The sequence below is a fragment of the Athene noctua genome, chromosome 4 (assembly GCF_965140245.1).
Source record: "Athene noctua chromosome 4, bAthNoc1.hap1.1, whole genome shotgun sequence".
In the NCBI taxonomy this organism is placed as follows: Eukaryota; Metazoa; Chordata; class Aves; order Strigiformes; family Strigidae; genus Athene; species Athene noctua.
The window spans coordinates 577322-594900 of NC_134040.1; the positions used below are offsets into that span (position 1 = coordinate 577322).

General features: G+C 71.8%; 1 protein-coding gene across 3 annotated transcripts; it reads right to left on the reverse strand.

The window, feature by feature from the left end:
* Positions 1–1416: 1416 nt before the first annotated feature.
* LOC141959536 (transcription factor COE1-like) lies at positions 1417–17579 on the reverse strand. 3 transcript variants are annotated; one of them, XM_074903676.1, is made up of 18 exons: positions 17338–17579; positions 16529–16644; positions 11445–11601; positions 11101–11164; positions 10980–11035; positions 10793–10866; positions 9908–9976; positions 7011–7092; positions 6065–6182; positions 5422–5555; positions 5212–5338; positions 4732–4820; positions 4332–4397; positions 3755–3935; positions 3484–3666; positions 2404–2607; positions 2072–2147; positions 1417–1513 (listed from the first exon to the last, which is right to left on the reverse strand). In XM_074903676.1, exons 1-17 carry the CDS (start codon positions 17536–17538, stop codon positions 2077–2079), a joined length of 1992 nt encoding a protein of 663 aa, XP_074759777.1. In that variant the 5' UTR covers positions 17539–17579; the 3' UTR covers positions 1417–1513; positions 2072–2076. The 3 variants fall into 3 exon arrangements, with proteins under 3 accessions (XP_074759777.1, XP_074759776.1, XP_074759779.1); XM_074903675.1 differs by lacking the exon at positions 1417–1513 and adding an exon at positions 1853–1964; XM_074903678.1 differs by lacking the exons at positions 1417–1513; positions 17338–17579 and adding an exon at positions 1853–1964 and having other exon boundaries at positions 5422–5552; positions 16529–16659.

Consider the following 17579-nt stretch of genomic DNA (forward strand, 5'->3'; position numbering starts at 1 on the left):
GCGCGGGGAGCTGGCACCCACGGGGGACGGCGGCAGGGCGGGGTGCAGGGTGTCCCCAGGGTCCCCTCTGTGCTCCCGACCCGCGGGCACAGACGAGGGGGTGGGATGCAAGGGAGGGGCTGGGGGGGGGTGTTGGGGTGACCACTGCAGCTTGTGGGACCCCCCCGCCCAGCCGCTCCCCACTGGGGGCAGCCCCCCCGTGTCCCCCGGGGGCGGGAGGGGACCCCTGCGTGGGGCTGGGGGCTGGTTGTGCTCCCCCCGGGGGGTGCCCAGGCTGGGGAGGGGGCTGTGCGCGGTGGGGGGGGCCCTTGGGGTGTCAGGGACCCCAGCGGTGACAGAGCGGGGCCAGTGGCTCCCCAAGGGAAACGGGGGCCGGTGGGCAGGACCTGGGGGGGGTGGTGCGTGTCCCCATGGCCATGTTCATGTGGGACCCCCCCCCCAGGCAGCTCCGTGCCCCCCTTTTCCGTGCCAGCCGGGGACCCCACAGCTCAGGGTGATTGCTGCTCCTTCCTCCGGGGCGCAGCGAGGGGGGGCGGGATTTTGGGGGTCCCTCCCAGCCCCCTGCCCACCGCGCTCTGCCCAGGGTAGGGCCAGGGCCCTGTTTTGCGTGCCCCCCCCCGTTTTGGTTCACCCTCCCTGGCATGTGATGAGCCCTCAGGCCTCAGTTGCCTGCAAGGAGGTCCCGGGGTGGCACCTGGTGTCCCCGTCCCTGGGGGTGTCCCCAAGCGCCGCCCCCTCCCCGCTCACAGACCCCCCGGAGCCGGTGCCCTTTGCAAGGCCTTTTATTTCCATGTCAGAAAGCCCCCCCCGCCCCCCCCGCTCCGGGGGACCCCGGCACCCCCGTCCTGCGCCACCGCCGGGGGGGGCCGGGACCCCCGCGGGGGCACCCCTCCTCTCCCCAGGGGTGGGCAGGGGGCGGCCCCCAGCCCCGGGACCCCTGCGGTCACCCCGAGGGGGGGGACACACGGTGACACTGAGCAGGACACGGCAGCGTCACCGTCGCAGGAGACACGGGGCGGGGTGTGGGGGGGGACGGACACGGGGCACCCCCACGGGTGGGATGTGGAGGGGGGGGAGTGGGGTTGTGGCTTTTTTTTTTTTTTTTCCCTTTTTCTTTATTTACAAAATTCCTGTCTGGGAGGGCAGGGAAAACCCCGGCGGGGGGAGGCAGTGCCAGGGCTGGGGGGCTCCTGCCCTGACAGAGCCCCCCCTCGCCGGCTCGCCTGCTGCTAAAAATAATAATAATAATAATAATAATAATAATAATAATAATAATAATAATAATAATATATTAATAATAATAGTGATAATAATGAGAAAAGAGCTGCGGTTGTGTCCTGGGGCAGCCACCCCCGTGCTGGGGGCTCGGGTCGGTGGGCCGGGTCAGCTCAGACCCCCCCATCCCCGGGGGGGCACCGCGGCCCCCCCAGTCCTGCGCGGGGGCGCGGGGCAGAGGTCCGGCCTCGCCGCCCGGGAGCTGCGGGTGGGTGGTTCCAGATGTGGAGCTGCACATCTGGGGAAGAGCGAGGGGGCGCTGGCCACGGGGGGGGATGGGGGGGCAAGATGGGTCCCAGCGGCGCATCCATCCCACCCCCGAACATCCGTCTGTCCCACCCATCCCGCCCTGGACCACCCATCCCTCGCCCTGAGCATCCCGCCCGCGCTGCCCCACGCTCCCACGGGGCTTTTTGAGGCTAAACCCAGCGCTTTTGGGTCATTCCAGCCCCCCCCCCCCGCTGGTGCCGGCCCTGGCCAGGGTCATTCGCCCCCTCCCCCGCCCCCCGCTGCAACGTGGCCGAGCCCCGGGCTGGGGTGGCCGCAGGGCAACGGGGTGGTGGGTCCCGATTCCCACGGGACCCCCCCCGCCCCCCCCGGGGGGGCCCGGCAGTGCCGGTTCGCTCGGTCCCGCCGCGGCGGCGGCTCCGTCCCGGCTCAGGTGGGTGACACGAGGCGGCCGGGCACGGCTGCAAGGGAAGGCGAGGGGTGGGCACCCCGGGGTGGGGGGGCCCTGGGCTTCCCCCCGCTCCCCCCGCCCATCCCGGAGGGATGGAGGGGGGGTCCCAACACCTACTGTGCTTAGGAATAGGCCAGGCCTTGGAGCGGCCGCGCCGGCGCGTGGAACTTGTCCGAGTCCTCGAAAGCCGGGTCTGGGCGGCGGGAGGGAGGGAGGGAGGGTGAGCTGGGGCGGGGGGGGGCGACGGGGATGCAGGTGGCACGGTGCCACCGCGGGTGGCATGTCCTGGGTGCTGGCGTCGGGCAGGGGTGCAGGCAGAAAGGGTCTGCGAGGCCGGGGAAGGGTGTCACCGGGACCCCCCCTCCGTGTGGGACCCGGGGGGTGGGCGAGGGCTGACGGGGGACCCGGGGGGGGTCAGGGCCCCCCCGGGGTGGTGGGGGTGGGCTCACCTTGCAGGCTGCTGGCACTGGTGCTGGCGCAGGCGGGCGGCGGGGACGTCTGCGGCCGCACCACGGGGGCGAAGGCGCTTTTCTGCTTCACGGCCGAGATCATGTTGACGGGGGAGAAGGAGAAGACGCCGGTGGGGGTGGAGGCGTTGGCGCCCGACGGGAGGGTGATGGACGAGGCGCCGAGCGGGGGGCTGGCGGGCATGACTGCGGGGAGACACCCGCTCAGGCCGGGCCGCAGCATGTCCCGGGGACACCGCGTGGGACAACCCCAGGGCTGGCACATGGCCTTGGGGACACTCCCCAGCGCCGGGGCGTGACTTTGGGGACGCCCCCCTGGGTTGGTGAGTGGCTTTGGGGACACCCCGGGGCTGGTGAATGGTGCTGGGGACACCTAAGGATGATGCGCAGCTTTGGGGACATTTGAGGCTGCTGCATGGCTTTGGGGACACCTAGGGCTTGTTCATGGCATTGGGGACACTGGTCTGTGGTGTTGGGGACACCCTGGGGCTGGTGTGTGGCATTGGGGACACCCAGGGCCAGTGCACGGCACTGGTGACACTGGTCATGGCATTGGGGACACCTCAGGGCTGGTGTGTGGCACTGGGGACACCCTGGGGCTGGTTCAGGGTGTCCCCAACACCCTGGGAATGGTTCATGGCATTGGGGACACTGGTTTGTGGTGTTGGGGACACCCTGGGGCTGGCATGTGGCATCGGGGACACCCTGGAGCTGGTTCACGTCATTGGTTTGTGGCACTGAGGACACCCCAGAGCTGGTTCATGGCTTTGGTGACACCCTGGGGCTGGTTCACAGCATTGGGGACATTGGTTCGTGGCACTGAGGACACCCCAGAGCTGGTGCAGGGCTTTGGGGACACTGGTTCATGGTGTTGGGGACACCCCGGGGCTGGTTCACGGCACTGGGGACACGCAGGGCCGGTGCATGGCTTTGGGGACATTGGTTCACGGCACTGGGGACACCCTGGGGCTGGTTCAGGGTGCTGGGGACACCCCAGGGCTGGGGTGCGGCCCTGGGGACACCGGTTCGCGGCGTTGGGGACAGCCCGCGGCACCGACTCACTGGCGTAGGGCGAGTTGGCGGTGGAGCCGTTGAGGAAGCTGGGGGAGCCGGGCACCCCCAGGCCGGCCATGGTGGCCCCCCCGTAGCCGTTGATGCCGGCGGCGCCGCTGTAGCCGCCCTGCTGCGGGGGGGAGCTGGGCACGTAGCCCCGCGGCGAGGCGCTGCCCGCGCTCCGCGAGTAGCCTGCGGGCGAGAGACGGGGCACGGGGGGTGTCCCGGCATGGGGGGGGTGGGCAGGGACCCCCCCCTCCCGCCGCGGCCCCCCACCCACCTTGCTCGGCGCCCTGGGGCGAGTCGCCGATGTTGACGGCCAGTTGGGTGCCGAAGGAGTTGACCCCCATGACGCCGGCGGGGCCGTGGGGGCCGCCCAGCGCCGGGAGCTGCGCGGGGTTGCGGGGGGGGACGTTGTAAAGGGCCTCGGCGATGTCCGCCGCTCGCTTCAGGATGAGGTCCTGGCGCGGGGGGGACACAGGCGCAGGGGCGGCGTCACCCCACGGCACGGCAGCCGGGGCGCAGGCAGGGCTGTGACGGGGCCGGAGGGGGGGCCGGGACCCCCCAGCTGCTGCCGCCGGCCGGGAGGGAGGGACGTGGGAACAAAAGTGGCTTTGGAGGCCTGACCCGGCGGCTCCCCCTTCCCCCGCAGGTAAGGGGGGGCTCGGGGGGGGCCCCCAGCGCTGACTCAGCGCCCGAGGAATCCTGATGGGAAGCAGATGTGGGGCCGGGAGCCCGGGGCCGGCTCCTGCCCCCCCCCCCCAGCTCCAGCAGCTCGGGGTCGGGGCACACACCGGGCAAGGGGGGGGGAATAAACCTGCGGGGGGGCCCCCGGCGGGATTTGGGGGTGCACACACCTGGTTGCTGTGCGGCATCCCATAGAGAGCCTCCACCAGGTCGGCCGCCCGCTTCAGCAGCACCTCCTGGGCAGGGAGCGGGACGGGGCTGGGGGGGGCCCGCGCCCCCACCCCGGCCCCACCTGCAGACGGGGGACACGCAGGCGCCTGCCCCGCCACCCCCCTGCGGCCCCGCGCCCGGGACACGACCCTGAGCCCCCCCCAACCCTCCCTGAGCCCCCCCATGACCCCCCTGAGCCATGACCCTTCCCGAGCCCCTCTGTGACCACCACAACCCCCCCAGTGTCTCCCTGTGACCCTCCCGTGACCTTCCCTGTGCCCCCCCCCCCCCGACTCTCCCTGCCCCGGGCTCTGCTGCGGGGGGGACACGACCAGCCCGGCCCCCCGGGGGGGTCCCTACCTTGGGCAGGCGCTCGGGGTCCCCGGGGTGCCGGGGAATGACCTTCTGCAGCCGCTGGAACCCGTAGTCGATGGTGGGCTCGTTCAGCGCTGCCCAGAGAGGGGGGGGCTCAGCGCCCCCAGCCCCGGCCCCACGGGGAAACTGAGGCACGGACCGTGGGGCGCGAGGGGAGAAACCCACCTCCCACGGGGACACCCCCCCCACTGCACACGCGTGTGCGTGACACCCAGCGGAGCTGCTGGGGGGGTCCCCGGGCCGGGCAGGGCTGTCCCCAGGGGCTGGCAGAGGGCACGGAGATCCCCCAGGTGCCACCCCGGGGGGGGTGTCCCCTCTCCAGGGGTCTGTGTCCCCTCCCCAGGGATCTGTGCCCCTGTCCTGGGGGGTCTGTGTCCCCTCTCCAGGTGTCTGAGCCCCCTCCCTGGGGGTCTGTCTCCCCTCCCCAGGCTCTGTCCCCCCCCCGCGGGGGTCCGCACCCCTCACCAGTGTAGACGAAGCGCCCGGGCGCGCCCTTGCAGAACTGCTTGGACTTGTAGGAGAGCGTCACCTCCACCACGCCGGGGATGTGCCGCGGGGGGGTCTGCACCCGGATGGCGTGAGGTGTGATGAGCTGCGGGGAGAGTCGGGGCTCAGCCCACGGCCGCAGGGAGGGTGGGGAGGGGTCCCGCCAGCCCCACACCCCCCCCCGCTCACCTCGCTCCACACCAGCATGGTGCCGAAGACGACCTGCAGCCCGTCGAAGAAGTTGTCCCCGATGACGATGACGGTGGCCCCGCCGGTGGTCCAGCCCTCGCTGGGGCTGATGGCTTTGATGCAGGGGGTGGCTGCTTCGGGCGGGAGGGGGAGAGACAGGGCAGCAGTGAGTGTGGGGGCGCGCGGGGCGGGAGCGGGGACCCCGGGGTGGGGGCCGGGGGCGCGAGGCTGGGGGAGAGAAGGCAGAGAGGGAGAGCAGAGGCAGAGTGAGAACCAGGCAGCGGCGAGGGGCTGGCGGGGGGGACACCGACACGGGCGGCCACCGCGGCCGCACGGACACGGGTGGGGACGGGGAGAGCGCGGGCAGCGGGGACGGACAGCGCGGGGGGGTGTGGGGAGAGCACGCAGGGGACAGACGGACGGACGGAGAGGGGCAGACGTGCTGGCCGTGCCACGGGGCACACGCACGGCCCTGGGGCCACCGTGGGGCCAGCGTGGGGCCACCGTGGGGCCACAGTGGGGCCGATTCTGGCACAGACAGGGCAGGGGACACGGCGGTGGGAGCAGCACCCACCGCACGGCCACGCGTGGGGCCACGGCGCACACGCGTGTGCGTGGGCACACCGGGGAGGGGGGGTCTCACCTTCGGAAGGGTCGAGGCGCCGCGCCCGCCGCCCGTGCTTGGAGTTGTTGTGGACAAACATGTTGTCGGACACGGCCAGGACGTGGCCGTCCACGTTGACCGTCGTCGACACGACCACCTGCGGGACAGACGGACACGCACACGCGTGTGTGTGTGTGTGCAAACCCGCGCCCCCCGCACACGTACGTGCCGCCCGTGCGCCCGCGTGCGTGGGCGCCTTACACACGCGTGTGCCGCCCTCCTCCTCGCCGCGGGACCGCGCAGCGCCGCAGGTCTGTCACCGTGTCACCGAGCGGGGGGGGACCCGCGGACACCAGGGGACACCCCAGCCCATCCTCTGCGCCCCCCCCACCCCAACACCACCCCCTGAACCCCGCTCCCCCCCCCCTCCGGCGTGGACTTGGCTGCTCTCCCGGAGCTGCTTGGCGCTATGCAAATTGGATAGGTCGTTAATCATGTAAAAATGTCACAATTATCATATCTTTACGAGAGGCCCTAATGAAGGCGCCCGTGCTGGGTGGGGGACGGGCCGGACCCCCCCCTCTGCTCCGCTCCCCAACCTCCAGCTGCTGCGGGGAAGAGCCGGGCCGCGGGCAGGGGACGTGGGGGGGTGCAGGGGTGTGGGGGGAGCAGTGGGGGGAGATGGGGGGGGGGGCCGGTTTGGCATGTTGGGGTGCCCAAAGGGAACTTGGGGGTTGAAAATTGGGGTTTGCAAAGAGATCGAGGGGGATTAATTTGCGAATGAGTGGGGAGGGTGTGAGGGGAGCTGGGGAGTTAATTCCTCCAGTGGGGGATGTGTGTGACCCCCCCAAAGGGGAAATCGAGACCCCAATTCCCCCCGAACCCTTTGGGAAATAAAGGTGGTCCCCACCCCCCCCCGCAGCCGCGGTGTGTTGGGCTGGGGGGCGTGGGGGGGTGCAGGGTTTGGGGGGGTCGTGGTGCTCACCTGGAAGCGCCGCATATCCCGGGGGTTCCCCGCGTTCTTCAGGCAGTTTTGGTTGCATTTGAGGAAAAACTTGAGGAAAAACCTGGGATGGAAGGAAAGAACCCAGCGGTCGGTGCCTGCGGCCTGCGGGGGGCTCAGGGACCCCGCGGCGCCTCCGCCCCCCCGCGCTTTGGGCACTGAGGTGAGGGACCCGCTGGCCCCGTCCCCAGCCCTAGGCCACCCCACGGTGCGTGGCCAGAGACACCCACAGCCACGGGCACCCGGCGTGGCCACACGGGCACGCTGCGCCGTGACAGGTCATCGTGCCGTGACAGGTCACCGTGCTGTGACAGGTCACCGTGCTGTGACAGGCCACCGTGCTGTGACAGGCCACCATGCCATGACAGGCCACCGTGTCCCCCCTTGGGCCTGGCACTGCCCTGCCCATGAGGCAGCATGTTGGCAGGGGCTGGTGACGTGGTGTGACACCCTGTCCCTGCCCCTCTGTCCCATCCCATCCCACCCCATCCCATCCCGTCCCATCCCATCCCATCCCATCCCATCCCATCCCATCCCATCCCATCCCATCCCTCTGTGCCATCCCTGTCCCCCTGTGCCATCCTATCCCTGTCCCTCTGTCCCATCCCATCCCATTCCATCCCTCTGTGCCATCCCGTCCCATCCCATCTCAGCAGCCTGTCCTGGCATCTCACTCCTGGCACCTTACCCCGACACCCCACCCCAGGCCCCCGCCTCTGCCCCCCAGGGCTGCCGCAGGGCCAGGGGGGACACACAGGGGACAGGAGGGAGGGGAGGGGACACACAGGGGACAGGAGGCTGTGGAGGGGACACAGGTGCCCAGCAGGAAGGTTCCCACAGCCCCGTTAGCTGCCGGTGGAGGCTGGGGGGGGACACGGGACCCCCAGGGACGATGGGGCACCCAGAGACGGGGGCACCCCAGGACCCGCTGCGATGCAGGACGGCAGCAGCGGGCGCAGCCTCCCGGGCCCCAAACCCCTCCAGCCCCACCCCTGGGGGGGGCACAAGGGCCCTCGGGCCCCCCCAGGGGATTCCTGAGCCAAGCGGGCACCCCCAGACCGTGTGTGTGTGTCCCCAGGGGCTCCTGCCCTGGGCCAGTGCCGGGGCACACGGGGGGGCTCCCACGCCGGGACGGCTTTCCCGGGCCAGGGCAGGAAGAGGGGGACACCCCCCCCGTGTCCCCCCGTCACCCGCCGCCTGGCAGGTGGTAATCAGGGGAAGGAAGGAGCTGGAAAACGGCAGGAAAACACCCCCCCACCCCCCCGCCAGGAGATTGACAGGGCCGGCGTGAGGCTGGGGGGGGCCCCCTGACCCCCCCCAACTCCCTGGCCCCGGTTTTGCGCTGCTGGGGGGGGGGGGGGGGGGCGGGGGGGATAATCCTGAACCCCAGGTCGGCCTCGTCCCCCCCGAGCCGCAGCCGCGCATATGGGCCGGGGAGTTAAAAATACAGGCGCTGCGCATTCATTAGCATCCCTAATGCGCAGCGCTCCCCATTTAATATGCAAATTCCCGGCGCTGCTGCCGAACACCTTCTGTTCCGAGCGCATAAATTTGAATTTGCAATTAGAATAATCTTGTATAATTAATGAAAAGCGTCAATTTTAGCTCCTAAGTAATTTGATTAACATGTTGATAGGGCACTTATCTGGCTCTCTAAACCAGTGGGGCTGGGCGTCGGGCTGGGGAGTGGGGCTGGGGGGGCTGGGGGGGGCCGAGGGGGGGCAGCGGGCGGCGGGCTGGGGACCCCGCCTGCCCCCGGCTGACCCCCGAGGGCCCTGGGGACGGAGGGGGACACGGGGGGCTCTGGGGGAGACCCCCAGCTCTCCCCAGCACAGCGGAGGGATGGGGATGCCACCAGCTTGGGGGGGGGGGTCCCTGGCGTGGCCTCGGGGGGACGCTTGGGTTGGGGGGGGGGGGGGGGTGTCACCCCGCAGGCACCCGGTGGGATCGGCCCCAGCTTCCAGCACCTGGGGGGGGGTATGTGTGACTCCAGGACCCCCCCTGTGCACCCCAAAAGCACCAGCGTGGGTGCAGCACCCAGATCACCTGTGGGATGAGACCGGGGGGGGCAATGGGGCCGGGGGGGGGACACACACACAGGGATGCCATTTCCGGGAGGTTTGTCTTGGCTGCATCCTGCGGCCGTGCCGGAATTCCGGGGGCCGTGACCCCCACATCTGGCCGGGACACATCTGGCCGGGGGCGGGGGGGTGGGAGGGGGGGCTCAGCACAGCTGGCAGGGTGGGGGGAGGCCGGGGGTCAGGGACCTGCCGCAGCGTGGAGGGGGGGACAATGACACGGGGTGTGTGGGGGCAGGGTCTGTGCCACCCCTTGTCCCCAGGGATCCCGGGGGGGGACCCACCCCCCCACACCCCCCCGCGGGGACCAAGGGCCCTCGCTCGCAGCAGGGTGAGGCGAGGAGGGGGCACAGCACTGTGCCCCCCCTTCCCCCGGCCCCAGCAGCGAGGGGACAGAGCTGGGGTCCCTGAACCCACCGGGGTGTCCCCGGGGTGTCCCCGCGGCACGTGGCTGTGGAGGGGTTTTTTGGGGGGGGGGTTGGGGGGGCTGTCTGGATGCCGCCTCTATTATTTATTTGTTTGATGCCCATCGGAAGTTTCCGGCGCTTTCCCCATCTGTCCGGGCCGGCTGGTGCCGTGCGGGGCCACCAGCCACCGCAACGAGCCAGCCCAGCGCGGGGGCCCCTCCCGGCCCCCCCCCGCTGCTCCCCCAAAGCTCATTAGCGCTAACGAGGCAGCGCTCGCACCCGGTGCCCAGCCCAGGGGACACCCCAGCCCCGCGCCCCAGGGGACACCCCCCTGTCCCTGTGCCCCCTCCCCGGCCCCAGCAAGGCATGGGGTTGGGGGGGGCCCCCCCGGTACCTGTCGATGATGACGGGGTCGGAGGGGGTCTCGTTGCGGTTCCCGCAGCTCTTCTTGTCACAGCAGCGGCTGGGCAGGGCCGGGGAGAGAGGCTGGCGTGAGCGGGGCGAGGGGGGGGACACCCCACAGCCCCCCACCCCAGGGCAGAACCCAGCAGACCCCCATTTCCCACCCTTGCGCCTGTGGGGGTCCTGCCCCATGGCGGGACGGCGGGGGGGGCAGAGGTGCAGAGGGGACGGGGTCAGTGCTGCAGGAGGACTCGGGGTGCTGGGCTGGGGGGGGGACACCCCAGGATAGGGACCGTGCGATGCCAGAGTATGGGGGGCTGTGGCAGAGGGTACCCCCCCCTTATCCACCCCACCGCCCCCCCCACCATGGGACTGGGCTCCAAACTGGGGCTCTCCGGGGCAGGGGGTGCACCCCAGCTTTGGGAAACGCTCAGTGAGCAAAGTTGGGGGGCAGGGGGTGAAGCTCAGAATTGGGGGGGCTCAGAATTGGGGGGGGTCAGAATTGGAGGGGTCAGAATTGGGGGTGCCCCAGCCCTGCCCCAACCCTCTGGGGCTCCACGTCCCCCATGGGGGCCACGGCAGCCGTCGTGTCGCCACCGGCCAACAACTACGGTGGTGGGGTCGTTGGGGAGTTGGGGGGGGGCAGGTGGGGATTTGGGGGGGGGGGGGCCGGCCCGGGTGTCCTCGTTAGCGCCGGAGCTCAATTAGCCGCGCTGGCACGGAGCGTTAATTTGCACAAACACGGAGCGCGAGGGTGGTAAACAAGAGTGGCGGTAATGGGGCACGGGGGACCCCGCGCTGGCAGCGGGCAGGGGGGGCCGGGGGGGGGCGAGCAGCACTGCCCCCCCCCAACCCCGCACCCCCCCCCCCAACCTACCTGCACATGATCTCGTGGGTCAGGAGGACGCGGCACATCTCTGGGTTCTTGTCCTGCCCCTCGTAGATGATGGCCTGGGGTGGGGGGGAGAATTGGGGGGGGTGTGACACCGCCTCCGGGCACCCCGCTTGTCCCCCCCACCGCGCCAGCACCCCCCGACCCCCCCGGGGTGACCCCGCGCTCGTACCTGCTTGGACATGGAGTCGATGAGGCGGACGTAGAGGTCCTGCTCGGTGCGGAGCCCTGCGGCGAGATGGGGGGGGTCAGCCCTGCCCCCTGAACCCCCCCGGCGCCCCCCCAGCACCCACCGTTGCTGTAGAGCAGCTGGAGCCGGTAGTGGATCCCGTTGTTGGTTTTCTCCCCGTTCTGCTCCTGGAGGGGGGGGACGATGGTTGGATGCGGTGGGGGGGGCACAGGGACACACATCACTGTCCCCTCTCGCTGCAATTCCCCCCCCAATCCCCCCCCCCGAATCCAAGGGGCTGTGGAGCCGCTTTGGCGACTCCCCACACGTGCAATGAGTTTGGGGCCGGTCTCAGCCTCGGCGGGTTCTCGCGCCTCTCTGAGAGCAGGGCCGGGGGGGGGGCGGCGCGGTGGAGGGACCCCCCATTCCCACCGTGCCCCCCCCTCCCCGAAAGCCCGGGGGTCTCACCCGCTCCTTCTCCACGAAGTCGATGAAGGACGTGCGCTCGATCTCCACGGGCTGGCCCTGCCGGTCGTACATGGCCAGCACGAAGTGGAAGAAGTTGGATTTCCGCAGGTTGGACGGCGGCTGCTTCTCAAAGTGGGCTCGGGCCAGGCCCACCCCGCTGCAAAAACGGGGGGGGGATGAGCATGGCACCCCCAGCACCCCCTCCCCGGCGGGGGACAGGCGGTGCTCGCCGGGGTGCTGTGGAACAAGGCTGGGGGGGGGCACTCAGGACCCCCTCCCTGCCCCACGGCCACACGTCCCCGCTGCTCACGGGGCTTGTTCTTGAGGGGGGGGCGAGGTTGAAGCCAGTGGGTGTTTGGCGGGGGGGGGTGTCGCAGCTCCTTGGGGTTGGGGGGGGGGGCACTCACACGCCAGCAGTGGCCCAGGGGACACCCCGAAGCATCACCTGCCCCCCCCGGCTCTGCCTCTGCCCGGGGGGGGGGGGGGATGGCGGTGTGTGAGACCGTGAGCAGCCCCCCCCGGCACGGCGAGGGGGCCAAAATAAACACCCGCGTGTAAAAACTCCCCCCCCCCCCCCCCCTTTTTGTGATCAAAACCACATCGGGCGAGGAGAGAGGCGGTGGGGAGGGTTTGGCTCCCCCCGTGCTGACCCCGGCGGGGCTTAAACTGGGGGGGGGGGCCGGTTCCCACGCTGCGCTGGGGACAGACCCCGCACCCCACGGGGACCCCACAGACCTTCCAGCCCCCCCCGGCATGGGGCAGGACCCCGCCACCCCCCCGGATCCCACCGTGCCCGGCAGCACCCCCGGACACCCCCCCCGGCCAGGGGGCAGCGCTGGGGCATAAATAAGGGGGGGACACACTCATAAACATGCGGGGGGGTCCCTGCCTGCCCCAGCACCCCCAAACCTGCTGCTGGGAGCCCACCCGGGGACACAGTCTGGGGGGAGATGGGCTGGGTGTGGCCCCCCCGCCGCTGCCAGCCCGAGGGGGGGCCCGCTCCAGGGGTCCCTTGGCCACCCCCTCGGCCACACAGAAATGGGGAGGGGTCACACCAGCCCCCCCCTGCCCACAGCACCCCACTGCGGGGGGGGCACAGAGGAGCCCCGGGGTGCATGGACACGGTGTGTGGGTGAGGGGCTGGACCCCCAGCACCCTGACCCCCCCCCGCGCTGGTCCCCAGTCTGGTGCACATGGGTGAGGGGCGGGGGGGGGCACCCCTCCACCCACAGCTGGGGGACAGAGTGTGGCCCCAAGACCTGCCCCACAGAGCCCCCAGCCCCACGGGACCCCCCGCTTACACCCCACAGGGGGACCCTGGGCCGGGGGGGAGTGTCCTTCAATCCTGCCCGGCCGAGCCCCCCCCCCGCACCCAGGGGTATCGGTGGGGACACGGGGGCACCCCCCAGGGTCCCACCCAACCACAGCCCCAGCGACTCCTCCACACAGAGGAAAAAACGGGGTGCAGGCCTCTCACCAGCAACCCCCCCTCGCAACCGGTGCCAGCGCCCCCGGGACGGGGTGGGGAGGGGTCCCCAGGCACCCTCAGTGCCTCTAACGCCGCTCCTTGGGCTTTACTTACCCCCCCGGCGTCACCAGAGCCCAGCTGGGAGCAGCGGCCAAGGCCGAGTGCGAAGCCCCGACCCTGAAAACCTGGGGGACACTGGGGTGGGGGCCCGGGGTGGGGTCCCAGGGGGTTCAGCACCCCGTCTTGGGGGGGTCCAACACCACTGGGATGGGCCTTGAGAGCCCGTCGGTACTTCTGGGACCCTTGGGGAGGGGACAAGGGACACTCTGGCCGTTGGCCGTGGCCGCAGGCACAGGGACGTTTCAGGTCCCCGGTGACCACCAACTTCACGAGTTGTTTTCCTCCGTCACAGAGAAGTGTCCCCCAGAAAGTGTCCCCTGGAAAGTGTCCCCCAGGTTTTCAGGGTCGGGGCTTCGCACTCGGCCTTGGCCGCTGCTCCCAGCTGGGCTCTGGTGACGCCGGGGGGGTAAGTAAAGCCCAAGGAGCGGCGTTAGAGGCACTGAGGGTGCCTGGGGACCCCTCCCCACCCCGTCCCGGGGGCGCTGGCACCGGTTGCGAGGGGGGGTTGCTGGTGAGAGGCCTGCACCCCGTTTTTTCCTCTGTGTGGAGGAGTCGCTGGGGCTGTGGTTGGGTGGGACCCTGGGGGGTGCCCCCGTGTCCCCGCCGATACCCCTGGGTGCGGGGGGGGGGGCTCGGCCGGGCAGGAGCGAAGGACTCCCCCCCTCCCCAGGGTCCCCCCGTGGGGCTCAGCACCCCCAGCCCTGCCACGGGGCTCCCAACCGATGGGGAGGTGGCAGCCACCTGCACCCCCCCGTGTTCCCCTTCACCCCCAAAAAACTTCAGCCTTAAAGCGCTGGGGGGGCAGCGGGGGGTGCCGGAGCCGCCAGCCCGGCTGGGTAATGGCTCCATCTCCGCTGCCAGCGGTGCTGAGCCCCCGGCGCTGGGCGAGCCCAGCCGGGGCCATTAATTATTGAGGGCAATCAGAGCATTTCCTAGCAGGGCCCGGCGCGGGCTCTTACAGGAAAGCAGCATCTTCCCTTGGCGGAGCCCCGCGAGCCCCAGAATCCCCCGGTTTGGGCAACCGAGCCCCCGCCACGGGAAATGGGCAGCGGCGGGGGGGGTCTGGGCAAGCTGGGGGGGTCAAGAGGGGTGCGGGACGCGGGCGAGAGGCGCCGAGCGCCCTGCACACGCGGGCGTGTCGCTGCCGCCGGGCCGGCACCCCGCTCGCTGGGAGCGGGGAAGGGGGGGTCATGGGGGGGGGTGACTGTGCACCCCATTCCTCCTGCGCTTGCTCCCCCCCCCCCCCCCCCCCCCCGGCCGGTATTCGTGTGCCAGGACGCCGTCGGCACACGGTGACACGGGGGCAGCCGCGTCCCTGCCACCGGACCCCAGCCCTGCGTGTGTGTGTGTGTCCCTGATGTCCCCCCCACACTGCCAGAGCTGCGGGGGGGGGTTGGATTTCACCCCCTTTCCTCACAGCCTTGCGCCAGCGCACGGGGAAGTTTGTGGGTGCAGGGGGACAAGGCCAGCACCCCCCTGCTCCCCAGCTCGGATGCCGCAGACCCCCACCCTGGCACTGTGCCCCCCCCCCCAGCTCCCAGGGGCCGGGTGGGACCCTCGGTCCAGCCGCTCTCGGGGGGTCCGCGGTCACCGTGCCCCCCACCCAGCGGTGGCTGCGCTGGGACGGCGCTGGGGTGGCTTTGCCGGGGTTGGCGGGGGGGTCGCTGCAGTTTTCAAGCATCCCGGAGTATCTACAAATGCAGCGGCTTTGGGGGGGGGGGGGGCACGGACCCCGGGATCCCCCAGGGCTGGGTGCAGCCACAGCCCCCGGCGGGGAGCCCCCAGGGTGGGGTTGACCCCCTGGCTGGGGACCCCAAGTTTGTGGAGGGTGCAACACAAATGGGGCGATCTCGGGTCGGTGCTGGAAGTGCCGGGGATGTCCCGCTCCGCCGGGGGCCAGTGCAGAGGGGAGAGCCCCCCCCCAGCACCCCAAATCCGCTGTCCCTGGCTGGGCAGAGGGCGTGGGGGCACCCCAGGGAGGCAGCGTGAGGGGCCCGGGTCCCCTTGCTCCTCCGTGCCGTGGGACATCTCTGTCACCCCTGGCCAAAGCCACAGCACACCCCAAGCACAGCCCCCCACTTACCGAACCCCTCGGTGCACACGGGGGGGCAGCGGGAGCTGGGGTGCTGGGGGGTGGAGGTGTCCCCCACCGGGACCCCTCTGGGCACAGGGTGGAGAGAGAGTAGGGGGCTGGGGTGCAGAGACCCCCCCGGGGAGGGCAGGGATGGGGTGCAGGGAGCCCTGAACCCCTCACAGAGGGCAGGGAGGGGGTACACGGGTCCCCAAGCCCCCCAGGGAGGGTGGGGATGGGATACGGGGAGCCCTGAGCCCCCCGGGGAGGGCAGGGAGGGGGTGCAGGGTGCCCTGAGCCCCCCTCGGGGAGAGCAGAGATGGGGTGCAGGGGGCCCCAAGCCCCCCGGGGAGGGGGCACGGCACGGCACAGCACGAGCTCCTCGCAGCACCCGCACCCCCAAAGCCAGCACCCCCCGGCCCTGCCAGCGCAGGGCCCCAGTCCTGGCACACACGGGGCGCCCCAGGTACCCAGAGGTGCTGAAGTCGGGGGGGGGCCAGGACACCCCGGGTACACAGGGGTTACCCAGAAGCCCAAGGAGCACCTGGTGGGCACGAGGCGACTCCGGGGGGGTGCTGAGGCTGTGGGGTGCCCGGGGTGTGCAGGGTGCCCGTCGTGCCGGGGGTGCCCACGGAGCTCGGGGTGCTCACGGAGCCCGTGGAGCCCGGGGGTGCCCACGGAGCCTGGGGAGCCCGTGGTGCCCGGGGTACCAGGGATGCTGGTGGCATCTGGGGTGCCCACGGAGACCAGGACACCTGCGGTGCCCGGGATGCCCACGGAGATGCCTGTGGAGCCCGGGATGCCACAGTGCCCGGGATGCTGCAGCACCCGGGGTGCCCCACAGACCCCGGGGTGCCCCACAGATCCCGGGATGCTGCAGCACCCGGGGTGCCCCACAGACCCCGGGGTGCCCCACAGATCCCGGGATGCTGCAGCACCCGGGGTGCCCCACAGACCCCGGGGTGCCCCACAGATCCCGGGATGCTGCAGCACCCGGCGTGCCCCACAGACCCCGGGGTGCCCCACAGATCCCGGGATGATGCAGCACCCGGGGTGCCCCACAGACCCCGGGGTGCCCCACAGATCCCGGGATGATGCAGCTCCCGGGGTGCCCCACAGACCCCGGGGTGCCCCACAGATCCGGGATGTTGCAGCACCCGGGGTGCCCCACAGACCCCGGGGTGCCCCACAGATCCGGGATGCTGCAGCACCCGGGGTGCCCCACAGACCCCAGGACTCCCCACAGATCCCGGGATGCCCTGCAGATCCCGGGATGTCCGCAGCCCCCGGGGTGCCCCACAGATCCCGGGACTCCCCGCAGCCCCCGGGGTGCCCCACAGATCCCGGGACTCCCCGCAGCCCCCGGGGTGCCCCACAGATCCCGGGACTCCCCGCAGCCCCCGGGATGCCCGCGCAGCCCCTTACCTCTGCGCCGCCGTGCTGGCATCCAGGATGCCGGAGCCCTGCAGCCAGCGGACCGAGGGCAGCCCGGCGGTCAGCGGCTCTTCCTTCATGGGGAGCCCCCCCCGGGGCAGCGCCTCCTGCACGGAGAACATGGCAGGGGCTCAGCGCCCGGCCCCCCCCCTCCCCCCCCCCCCCCCCAACTTTTTCTGCCCCGGGCCCGGAGCGGAGCTCAAAGCCGGGCAGGTGCCGGGGGCCGCCGTCCCGGCCGCCGGGGAAGCGGCATCTGCGGCGGGTGGCCGGGAGGGAGCCGGGGGGAGGCTCGGGGGAGGCTCCGGGGGGGGGTCGGGGGGAGGCGGGAGGCGGAGGCGGGCGGAGGCAGGGCCGGAGAAGTTGGAGACGGAGGCGACCAGCAGCCAAGTGCGGGGACCGGGAGGAGAAGGGGAGGGGGGGAGAGGGAGGGAGGGATGGGGAAGGCAGGGGAGGAGTGGAGGGAGGGATGGAGGGAGGGATGGAGGGAGGGATGGGGGAGCGGAGGGAGGGAGGGAGGCTTAGAGGAGCGGAGGGAGGGATGGGGGAGGCAAAGGAGGAGTGGAAGGAGGGAGGGAGGCAGAGGAGGGGTGGAGGGAGGCTGCGAGGACTGGAGGGAGGGATGGAGGGAGGCAGAGGAGGGGTGGAGGGAGGGATGGAGGAAGGCTTAGGGGAGCGGAGGGAGGGATGGAGGGAGGCAGAGAGGAGTGGAGGGATGGAGGGAGGAGGAGGCCGGAGAGGGGCGCGGGAGGGGGCAGGCGCGGCCCGGGCTGGGCCGGGGGCGGGCGGCGGGGGCTCGTTACCGGGCGGGCGGCGGCGGCGGGCGCGGCGCGGGGCGGCGGCGGCGGCGGCGGCGGCGGCGACAGCGGCAGCGGCAGCAGCAGCAGGAGCGGGCGGGCGGGGGGGCCGGGGGGCGTCGGGGGCCCCGGGGGACCGGGGGGGCCGCCTCCCCGCCGCCGTCCCGCTCCCCGGCCCCGCCGCCCCGCCGCGGCCACCAGCACCATCAGCACCAGCACCCGCCGCCGCGGCCCCGCCGCCCCGCCGG